Consider the following 12148-nt stretch of genomic DNA (forward strand, 5'->3'; position numbering starts at 1 on the left):
GTTAAATTGTCAATTAAAGTTATTGGTATTTTCTGACGGGTATTTGTATTGTATTAATAATTAATGTTACTGATGTTAAGTTGGTAATAAATGTTTTTTGGTATCAAATGGTACATAAAGCTATTGGTGTCAAGTTACTAGTGAACAGAAATGTTGGTATTAATGGTAGGTTTTAGTATTCAAAGGCTGCATAGATTTCTGTTGTGCTCCTCTCACGTACAGAAAGATGGCTCACAGCACTTTGCAGAGCAGAACCCAACACTGGTCAGCAAGCTGGAGGCACAGGTAGGGAGTAACGGCACAGCGGCAGAGAATGGTTTGTCTAAGGCCTTTATACACAGGAAAGGGGCAGCCTAGTAAGGTGGAGAGGTTTTGAGGAGAGAGTTCCAGATAGCAGAGTCACTCAATAGAGAGGAGGTCCCAGTAAATATATGGAGAAACCCTCCCCCACTGACCACGTCAATGGGCACAACTGTAGACAAATGGGTTTCAGTGCAGATAAATGAGAGGTTCAGCGCTTAGAAGCTCAAGAGAGGGGTAGAGCAGGCTATTTTCTAGATGAAGCAAACCTAGGAGCAGTGGAAGTGCAAAGAAACTTGGGAACCCAGGTACATAGATCATGAATGTCATGGACAGGTACAGCAAATAATTTTTTAAAAAAGGCTAATGGTACTCCGGTGTTTATATCCAGGGAGGCAGAGTACATGGGGCTTATGCTCTCACTTGAGCTACTTAAAGCCCCAGTTGGACCCTAACCTGAGTCACAGAGTAGTCCTGTACACCACGTCACCTTGGAGGGAGTGTCGTGTGTGTTTACTGGAACGAGGCTGGGACTCCTTGTTAAATTTGGAACAGTGACCACAGAAAATAGGGTGTGATGCTGTAGAATTCAGAAGGTTCAATGGAGATTTGAGCAAAGTTTTCAGGATATTTAAGGGGAGCATACTGGATGGATAGGGAGGACTTATTTCTTCTGGTTGGTGAACCTAGGATTAGGGGAATAGCCCAAAGATTAAAGTTTTAAGAGGTGAAAATTAGGAAACATGACTTCACATAAAGGATAATAAAGTTTGGAACTCTCTTCTGCAAATGGAAATTCGTAATAGATCAAATGTTAATTTTAAATCTGTGATTTAAATCTGTGTATAAATAATGATATTAAGAGTTACGGATCAAAGGTAGCAGAGCAGAGATCAACGATGATTAATTGAATGGCAGGACAAGCTCAAGGGGCTAAATGGTGTCGAAATGTCCCTATGTTCCTTGTAAAGGATGAACGGGTGGGTGGGATCTGAGGGGGGGGTCAGTTACCTCTTAACTAAGGATATGGGGCAATTTCAATGCAATGATTATATTTTACCCTGGGAATGGGTGACACGGATTGATTGATTTATTGTTGTCACATGTACCGAGATACAGTGAAAAGTGTTGTTTTGTGTGCTGTACAGGCAGATCGGACCATACAAAGTGATCAGGTTAGTAGTAATTTCCAATAAGAATTCCATTTCCAAAGGTGGTAGTGAGCACCATAAGAGTGCAGAAAGAGAGACCCTGACAAATTGAGATTCTCCTCATCCTCTGAGGAAAGACTTGCTGCACTGCTGGGTTCAAAGAGAGTTTAGCAGAAAATCAATGTGAAGGCATTCCACAAGGATGGAGTGACAATTGAAAGAAGTATGAATACTCGAGCAGAAGGAAGCAAGCTTTTATTTGGAGATTGTCTGTTGTGGTTTTCAGATTAAGGGATGTAGAACTCCTTCTGCATTTGGCATTTCATTCAAAGCTCAATTATTATAGCACAGTCAGATGGGAGAGATGATGGCCTAATGGCATTTTCTCTAGATTATTAATCCAGAGACCATTGTGGTGTTTTGAATCCTGCCATGACAGATGGGTGGAATTTGAATTCAGTAAAACAAAAACTGAATTTGGAGCTAAAGATGACCATGAATCCATTGTTGATTGTTGGAAAAATACCATCTAGTTCACACATGTCCTTCAGGAAAGGAAACTGCTGTCCTTACCTGGTCTGGCCTACATGTGACTCCAGGCCCACAGCCATGTGGTTGACACTGAACCGTCCTCTGAGCAATAAATAGTGGCCTGGCCAGTGATTTGCTCATCCTGTGAATGAACAAAAAAAAAGTTACAGCTTCCTGTTGAACTTCCCGACCAAAATGTCTTAGCTTCAAGCAAACCAACTGTGCAAAGTTAACATTATATCTTACCCCAGTCTAGTCTTCCCGTGGCTCCAACTATTAGTAAACAACGTTTGTGTTGATGGGCAGCTTTGTACTCCAGACCAGTGATTCTCAAGCATATTTTGACCAATGCCCCGTTTGGAGCTCATCTCAGATTCCAGGGCCCCCCTTTCAAACAGGATGCAACACAAACAGATAGACGCGCTGATCTTCAGGTAATGAAGTAGGGAGATAATGGTTGCGAGAACCTTGATTGAATACGTTGACCCAGTGCAGTCTGATTCATGACTGACTCTGAAGTGAGGCTGTGTGGGAGGAGCTTCAGCAATTAACTTACCAGATGCGTTGAATTCAAATGGTGTGTTGGAAAGATATTATAAATAGGAGGGAAATTATTGGTGAAGGTTGTTGCTTGGGTATTTCATCAGTTCAGTTACCAGAGCCCCCATAAAGCCTTGGGCTCCCCTTTTCACAGTTTTCAGTCTGTGTCCCCTTCAAGTGTGCCAGGGCCCCTTAGGGGGCGATATGGCCCCCAGTGAGAATGGCTGCTCTCGACCTCTGCCCGTGATAGAGTGAACAACCATTTGGGTGAGAGCCCTGAGTCTGTTGTTGAATCAAAGTCTCCTCATCACCATCACAAAGCATACAGCTAGCTGGAATAAAGGAGAACATAACTGGGTTTAAAGCAGTGGAAAATGCTATTGATGGTTTGATCATGAGTGATGATAATTGTGATACTGAATTGATAAAGAAACCATTGGTATTAGATTGTCCATGAAACAAATTAATATAAATTTAAGAATAGCTATTGTTAATTAATGTTATTAACATTAAATCATTATTCTTGGCATTTGATTGTGAAGATTATCAATAATATACAATGCAAATTTTTCTAGGTCTCTTTTTTGTTATAAAAGTGTCTCCTATTTCCTTGTTTTCATTGCCACTTTAAAACAAGTGCGACCTCATTACCCCTTTAATAAACTTCTCTAACATCCAACACACAAACACACGCACACACTTTATTAATCACGAGTGTCCTAGAAATAAATGGGTTGTGAGTGCTGGCTAAGTGCTGAGGCACTTTAATCAATGTGTGGGAGATGTTATTGCCTTGTGCACTTGGGTCAGCCAAATTCGTCACCTAATTAAAACCAATAATTCAGTTGCATGAATTATTACCTGACAGTCTAACATACCTGGCTACTGCTTGGAATGTTTGTGTTTAGCCTTAAATGAATCCCCTATCCCATGCCCTGAAGAAATGGTAACTCATTAATGATAGGTGGAATCTTCTCAGCTCCGTCCTGATTAAGTCAAGGATGGGAAGACTTCTGATGACTTTTCCTCGCTCACTGCCAATTGTGGTCCTTAATGGCCATAGGTGTCTCATTGTTAGATTTGGAGTGATGGGTGCTGTTGTTCAAAGGCTTTCAATGCCTGATCCAGAGAGCTGGCACCAGGAGGAAGGGCCTGTCCAGAGAGCCCCACCACTGTGTGCCCACCTGCTCCTTCCATTAGGTTCCTGTGGCCTGGGATCCAGCAAACTCTGGATGGCATCAGCTACAGCTTCCATAGTGCGCTGTCCTTCAGATTATTCATTAGTGAATGACTGCCCACCGACTCTCCATGAATGGGATTTCCATCCCCTAGGATCAAGCAGTACCATCACCATCACCACCCCCACCCCCGGACTGGATGCAGGGGGCTTTCCCTATGAGAGCTGACTCAGATCTCCCACTAGCTCTCCAACCAGAAAAGATTTACCAGGATGTTGCTGGGAATGGAGGGCTTGATACATAAAAATAGACTGGGACATTTTTTCACTGGAGAGTAGGACATTGAGGGGTGACCTTATTGAGGTTTATAAAATCATGAGGGGCATGGATAAGGTGAATGACCAGGGTCTTTTCCTGAGAGTGTTCATGAATAGGAAAGGTTTGGAGGGATATAGACCTATCTACTGGGAAAGTAGGACTGGTTTAGTTTGGGATTATGGTCAGGATGGACTGGTTGGACCGAAGTGCCTGTTTCCATCTGTATGACTCTTTAACCAGGGTCCGGTCAATACTTCACTGATATGTTTTGACAGGTGTCAGTGCTGTTCACAAGAATGTATCCTCTTCTGAGCCGGGTTCTACCTTGCCTATCATACAGGATCTGTGCTAAGGTATTGAGCACAGTGGTTCAATAATACATAATATGTATTTCACTAGTCAATTTATTTAGTCGTGCGAAGGGAAGGGATTTTCCAGGGGTCATCTGTTGCCACAGGGGGTCAAGCTGTTTCTCCCACAAAACCCCTGATTCCTTACACTCATCTTAAAGATTAGGAGCAGAAGAATCTTCCCAGTTTATGAAGACATGACTAGGAGGTAACCATGTATCTTGTCAGGATAGTGTGGAGTCTGGACTATATTTGCAGAGCCCTCATGTTGTTTTGACTGAACTAAAGATATCCTAGCCTCAGAATTAAAAGTGAAGCACATATGTCAACTTAAATGTGTGGAGGACTTCTATAATCTTTTGTCTGTGACTCACCTTTTGTTAAATCTCATCCTCAGGGCCAGAAGGTGCGAATCTGTTTATTTACCACCTTCCCCAAGAGTTTGGCGATCAGGACATCCTACAGATGTTTATGCCGTTTGGAAACGTTGTGTCTGCTAAAGTCTTCATTGATAAACAGACCAATCTTAGCAAGTGTTTTGGTAAGAATGTGTGAATGGATTTCATGTAATCCCAAAACCAGAGACTGGGCTGATATCTGATGTTCTGATCATGTGCACGCAAACTGTGATGGCTCATAAAAATGGATCTCAAAATAAAACAGAGTCACTTCCTCTCATGGTTCCATTGAAAATGGAGAAGGCAGTTCAGTAAACTCCCTGTTATCCAGTGCCCAAGCATCCGGCATTCTCATGCAATAAACAAACATGTCAAGGGAAATTTGCCCTTTTAATGGCGTTTCCTAAAAAAAATGTCTGTCTGAACTTGGTGGGTCATGTTCCAATGTCTTTATCAACTTGGCGAAAGTGAGTACTGCAGATGCTGGAGATTAGAGTCGAGAGTGTGGTGCTGGAAAAGCACAGCAGGTCAGGCAGCATCTGAGGAGCAGGAGAATCGACGTTTCGGACAAAAGCTCTTCATCAGGGATTTCTGTTGAAGGGCTTTTGCCCGAAAAGTTGATTCTCCTGCCCCTCGGATGCTGCCTAACTGCTGAGCTTTTCTAGCACCAAACTCCAATGTGTTTATGTTCAGCCACTAAGTGGTGGTTCGCTCAGTCACTACTAGCAGCGCTGTCCAGCTTCCTTCCTCAAGCAGACACCATTACAGTGCAACTTGTGTGTACTGTACTAAGTTTCTATAAGAGTATTTCTCATGCAACTAATAAATTCACATAACCGCCCCCCACCTTTTTCCATACATGTCAGTTAACAGAAAGTTTATTTAGTATATTAAACAAATTGATAGGCCATACTTTGGATTCCTGCTATGTCCTCAGTTCTGGTCTTACCCAGACAGTGGTAGACATTCCGCCAAGGCCTGAGCTTCCCTCTGTTAGACAGAGAAAACCAGCTCATGCTCCTCATCATGTGCCAGCATCCAAACTTAGCTGTAACTCCACTGCAGGGAGTGATGGCATCATGGTAATGTCACTGGAGGTGAACTCCATAACACCAGGCTAAAGTTCTGGAACATGGTGAAATTTGAATTCAATAAAAATGTGTAATGAACAGCTAGCTTAACTATTTATTAGATTAGGTTAGATTCCCTACAGTCTGGAAACAGGCCATTCGACCCAACAGGTCCACACTGACCCTCCGAAAAGCAACCCACCCAGCCCTATCTCCCTCTCACTGATGTACCTAACATTATGGGCAATTTAGTGTGGCCAATCCAACTGGCCTGCACATCTTTGGATTGTGGGAGGAAATGCACACAGACAATGTGCAAACCCACACAGACAGTCTTCCGAGATTGGAATTAAACCTGGGTCCCTGGCACTGTGAGGCTGCAGTGCTCACCACTGAGCCACTGTGCCCCTTAATCAATGGTGATTGTTATAAAAACCCAGCTGGCTGTAATGCTGGAAGGAAATCTGCCATCTTTACCTGATGTGGCTTGTATGACTCCACACCAACACTACTGTGGTTAACTCTTAACTGCTCTGACCTCTGGGAAGTTAAAGGTGAATAAATAAATGTTAGCCTAGCCAGTGATAGCAATATCCCATGACAAGTAAAAAAAAAGATCAAATAGCCTCCCATCTTAGCATTCTCTCGGATCACTCCAGAACAATGGCCACTTTGGCCAAGATAACGGAGTGTCCAAGTTGCCCTCTTTGTGTCAACTATAGGTCAATATCATGTTGCCCTCTCTAAGTTGTGATTTTGTCGGTGTTAATCCACTGTGAAGATTTCTGAGAGGACACTGCTTTGCCCCTAGATGCCATTTTTAAGCTGAAGTGTTAAGTGTTGGAGTTGGGGAAATGGTCAGCTGACAGTTGACAGCCAGTCCATCAGCCAATGAAGAGCATGCTATCTTCCGTTTGGCATGGTACCATGCAAGATGGTACCGTCTCCATCGCAGGAGTGCAAGATGGGAGCAGTTGAAGATAGGCGATAGTGTGATTCTGTCAAGAAGGCACTTGAACAGAGTTGGACACAGCCGGTCAACATTCCTTCAAAGTAGCAAACAGTTTGGGCATGTTCCTGAGATAAGATACTTAGGACATTACATATCAATCTTCTTTTTCAAGCCCTGTTGTTTAAGGGTTTGTTTTTCCTTTTCTTTTCCCCCCCTCTCCTCCTCCCAGGTTTTGTAAGCTACGACAATCCAGTTTCTGCACAGGCTGCCATCCAGGCTATGAATGGTTTTCAGATCGGAATGAAGCGCTTAAAGGTTCAGCTGAAACGATCCAAGAATGACAGCAAGCCGTACTGAGTCTAGTGTGGGAGGTTAATGCTGTTACTTTAGCTTTGTTAGGGTAAGTCCCATGAACCAGCCGTGGCTGAGGAGGATCATTGCCAGCATTCATCAAGAGACAGTATTTAACATTACACTTCCATTTCCCCTCCCAGCCCTCCCCACTACCCCCCCACCACCTGTTTTCCTCCCATTCCCGTTACGTTTAGTATCTTAGACCTTATTGTATTAACAGTATTTAATTTTTTGCTTTGTTCCGTAAAACAAAAATCGAATTTTGCAAAAAAAAGTCTTAAAATATTTTTTAAAATAACCGAAATGTGCAATTTAACTCAGAAGCCACTGGTGCCAAACAGGCCCATGTGATTATGGGGCACCAGGTGCTTTATTAAGCTTAACAGACCCAGTTAACATAGATTAGAAAGGCCCCAGCAGTTTACGGGTTATATTGTGGTGGCCTAGTCTGAAAGTGATGCCAAGTGAACTAACATATTCCTTTATTTTAGTTTTATTTCTCACTCTCTCTCTCTTTTTCACTTTCAATGAGAATTTATCTCATAGGACATGATCATGTTTTACATAATCAGCTTTCTGTGATCAGATCACAACAGTTTGTTTTGGGGTTAAACAAAAGCCTTTTTGAGATCTATTTCTACCACCATATAGGGGCTCTTTTTTTTTCAGGAGGGGGCAAGGGGGTAAAACAAAAGAGGTTAAATGGTAACATTTACTAAAGAATAAATTGAATACGAAAAGAAGGAAAGCCACAGGCCTGTACATTTTATTTGTAAAAAGAGCAGCTCTATTTTTATACAAATTTTTACTGCCTCAGAAAGATGGAAGTTATTTATTAAATACCTATAGTTAATTTATTGGATACCTGAGATAACTCATCCTCTATAATAGTTAGAGTCTGCCTCGTGAATAGTCTTAAAATGTGCTAAAGTGGGAATGAGATTATCCTTGTGTGCGCACAAATCACAACCTTGTACCTTCCATGCTTCTCCTGTTTCTCGTACCCTTTATTTGTGTGGTATCTCATTACTCATAGCTTCCATTATCTAGTCGAATTCAAGTTTTTTTTATTTTAATCTTGTGACTTTAATTTCCTTGTTTGTATACTTGTTTAATTAAAAATCTGTATTTCTGTCCCAAAACCAATCCATCTCTTTTCTCCCTGTTAAAGTGTTGATGGATTCTTTTGGGTGTTTATCTGTTGCCGTTGCTTTTTTTTTCGTTAACAGTGTTATTAAAAAAAATGCAAATTTATGTGAATGGCTCATAGATTCTAATGACTGAGATTTGCATTGTTTCTGCAACCATGAGAATGATTTTGTTCCTGCTGCGTAGACTCTGTGTAATTTTTGACTCTTCCTTGTTTTTTTTCCCCTAGACATCTTCATGCTCGTTAGTTCATCGTTTGCCTAGCATGTCCCTGTGACGTCAAAAAAAAATTCAAAAAAAAAAGCTCATCGTCCCGTCATTGTTTCTGATGTCTTTCTGACCTCACATCATACTTGGTCCTCCTACTTGACCCCTTGACCTAGTTTGACTTTTCGAGATTTTTTGCATGTGACCTCACGTAGCTCTGAATTCTAAAGAGATCAATGTGAAAAACGTAGCTGCATTCGTGTTAAGACTGAAAAAGAAAAAAAATTATTTTCAGAAAGTAAAGCAAGAAAACAATTATATGAGAGAGAGAAGGGAAAAAAAATAAAAACCTGTGGCGGAAATGTTTCTTTTTTTTCTCATGAAACAAACTTGAAAGTATTATACAGGGATTGACTTTCTCTCTGGTCACTTAGAAAAGCGATAGCAATATGTGGCCAGTGTGCAGAATGTTGGTTTCTTAATGAAGCAGACTACTTCTGATCAGATGCTGAAACTGGTCAGATATTATCAAGAGCTCTGTAATAATTTTTACATTTTTCAGCCAGTGTAAAGTTTTGATAAGGCCATTTAAGTGGCTCACTTTCTCATCGATATATATAGAAAAGATTAAAACCACTTTTTTTGTAGACTAGTTTAAGATAATTAAAAAAAAAGATGACCCATGTTTGGGGAAAGACTACCTATTTGTGTCACCTTTTGCTGAACTGATTCACACCTAGACAATCTGTGGTAAATGCACATTAAATGACCTATATTTTATACTGTTTAAATGTATTGGAGAAGATAAAACAAAGCAGTAAGTGTAAACTTCGTCACGTTGGTAACTATGTGGGTTAAGTTTTGGTGTCATTGCAATTTTTAAGGTTCTATAATTAAGTGTTTCGTAAAACGACACATTTTTCGGTTCACTCGGCAAAAGATTTTTTTTGGTGGCCAAAAAAATCTTAACTCATCGGGTGAAAAGGGATAAGAAGAATTATTACAATTCCAGGACAAAAAAAAATTTGTGCTTTGTGTGTGAAACGTTTTGACGTCCGATTTTGTTCCTTTCTTTTCCTTGTGAGATTAACAGTTTGACGTATTCTTTGTTCAGCAAAATGTGAGATTGGCTTTTTTTTTCTTTTGGAAAAGAAGAAAACAGCAACTTAAATCAGTGGAATTAGTGCCAAATTCCAAAAGCAAAACAAAGGTACTTCCTGCCCAGCGCTTAATTGTGTTACTTGTGAGAAGTAATTTGATAACATGGGTATTTTGTTACTTGAGTGTTTTGTAATAATTCTCTCACGTTTGAAAAAAATTAAAGGAAAAAAAATAACAGATCAAAACCAGAGAGAAAAAAAAGTTTGTTAAATTGCTAAAGCTGTGGTCTTGTTGCCTGAGATTGTTCATTGTTCGTTATTTCTCTTTGTAAAAGCGCTCCATTTTTCCCAACCTCGCCATTTATAGAAGCTGTGCAAGCAAACCTCACAAAAGCTTTTTTCTTATAGTTGTGAAATTTAAAAAAATAAAACAGTTAAAAAAAAGACAAAAATTTTAAAAAAAACACCCCCAAGGCAGGAATGTTTCGAACGGTTTTTAAATATAATTAATTAATAATAATTAAGCAGCCTTAGCTGTCTTGTATGACTTTCTAAACATAGCAAAAAACATTTGTCATTCCTCTGTGCATGCACTCAGTATGTAATGAAGCACTAACTGTTAACGGGCCAATATTTCTCTGCGTTGAAGGCTAGGAGCAGTTTGAATCAGTTCAGCTTCCATTGCCTTGGGGACTTATTTCTGGCCCACACTGTCATGAATTCATTTCCCTCACCATCACCCTCAGCCCGTCCCCATCCCCTACCCGCAACAGGCATCCTCCCAACGCATTTGTTTCTGTTTGGTTTAAAATCTTAAGTAAAAAAAAGGAAAAAAAAAGTTGTAGCTTCATTGCATTTTTTGAAAAATGTCTCACAAAGACAAGTGTTTGTGCTCCTGTGATGTGAGATCTGGTGTTTGTAGACTATTATTATCATTTAGGATTAAGATTTAAAGAAAAAAATATATAGTTTTAAGTATTTGTTTGAAAAAAGCCAAAGTTAATGCAAACTGAGTGGGGGAACCGCAAGCCCATGTGAGTGCTGTAATTCTTTTTTTGGTGCATTTTGCCTCTGTATGTGATGGAAGTTTTTTTTGAGGGGAAAGGAGTCAACATAACACACACACACTCAAAAAAAATGTGGGCTTTCGTATTTCTACGACTTGACTGTAATTATGCATTTTGTACCAGTGGAATTTTTTTATACTGGAAATTAAAAAATGGATATTTCTGCGCCTTACCTGTGTGTGGGCCCAGTGATGACTGACTTTGAGTTTAATTTCTGGTTGGTGCAGAGAAAGTGGCGATTATTTCATTTTAAGAATTAACAAGAAATACTTTTTAAAAGAAGTAAACTTTGGCTTGCTTTCCTCATTTCTTTGCATATGCTTAACTGTCAAGAATTTTTGTCAAAAAAATGGGTAAGTTTCTCTTCAATTATGTATTGTGCAGTTACATAAGGTATTAGGACTAGCAGTATTCATTCACCTACAGTGGGATAACTGTATTAGTTTAAAAAAAATAGGGGTTTGCTTTTTGCTGTTAAAATCCAAGTTTTTTCCTGATTCTCTGTCTTCATTGTGAACATAACTGTGGAACAGTTGGACTTATTTTTGTAACGTATGTTATTGTGTGATGCAGTTTTTGCTTCTGTCTCAAATATTAAACCATTTTTCCTAATACTCGTCTCTCTTTGTGTACTGTTGGTGGTGTCCATTGTTGTTTGATGTTCAGCAAACCTCACTGTTCCACGTCCTTTTTGTTTCTTCTCTCTGTTGTGTAGACGAGATACTGCCAATCCTACCAGCTACTTCTGTTTCCTCATTCCTGTTTTAATTCAGTATTTAACTGTTTTTTTCCCATTTCTCTCCCTTTTTTTTTGGACAAATACAGCTATTTTATACTGTTACCCAATGCCTTTTTCATGTCCAAGTGACAAATAAAACCAACACTCCAAAAGGCACAGCACGTTAGTATTAGACACAAAGGGGAAAGAATAAATAAACAAGAATTAGGCTCATAAAATGCCTTATTATGATAATGTGAGCTTTTATTCGGATGCATGAAGCGTTCAGGTTTTGACTTGTCTTAACGGTTAACTGAGCATTCAGAAGAGATTCTACTTTGGATCTGAGCTGAGATCAGGCTCCTCCTAGTGGCTGTGTTGACAACTGCATCAATCAGTGGTGATGCTGAGCTATTTTGGAGGGAATGTTCCTGTTCTGTGCAGTCCAGCTGACCTCAACAACAATTATTAACCTGAACCACCTTTAGGTTAGGGAACGGGAGGAGATGGAGTGGGGGGAGAGAGAAAAGCAATCGATTCAGTCACAGGTCATCACACGGTGACTGAATCCCGTTGAAAAGTGATTGTATTCACTGCACTGTAACTTCATTTTGCATCGACCTGACAGCATCAAAAGCCCACAATACATTCGGCTGAAGTAAGCTACGGTAATCTGGCGTAGGCATTGTCCCGTAGACACTGCCAGAAGATGAGGGGAACGAAAGATCTCCGTTATATGAACACTGGAAAATTTGAGTTGTTCCA

General features: G+C 40.2%; 1 protein-coding gene across 37 annotated transcripts in view; it reads left to right on the forward strand.

Moving 5' to 3' along the window:
• celf2 (cugbp, Elav-like family member 2) overlaps window positions 1–11234 on the forward strand; it is an 850872-nt gene extending 839638 nt beyond the window's left edge. For 30 of the 37 annotated variants that reach the window (XM_060842659.1, XM_060842645.1, XM_060842648.1 and 27 more), the window contains 4 exons: window positions 223–285; window positions 4766–4909; window positions 7018–7188; window positions 8521–11234. In XM_060842659.1, coding sequence (XP_060698642.1) covers window positions 223–285; window positions 4766–4909; window positions 7018–7145 — 335 coding nt within the window. In that variant the 3' untranslated portion in view covers window positions 7146–7188; window positions 8521–11234. The remainder of the gene's footprint in view (window positions 1–222; window positions 286–4765; window positions 4910–7017; window positions 7189–8520) is intronic. The other 7 variants (XM_060842654.1, XM_060842656.1, XM_060842679.1 and 4 more) reach the window with 1 other exon arrangement.
• Window positions 11235–12148: the final 914 nt, after the last annotated feature.

The sequence above is a fragment of the Hemiscyllium ocellatum genome, chromosome 23, assembly GCF_020745735.1.
Source record: "Hemiscyllium ocellatum isolate sHemOce1 chromosome 23, sHemOce1.pat.X.cur, whole genome shotgun sequence".
Taxonomy (NCBI): Eukaryota; Metazoa; Chordata; class Chondrichthyes; order Orectolobiformes; family Hemiscylliidae; genus Hemiscyllium; species Hemiscyllium ocellatum.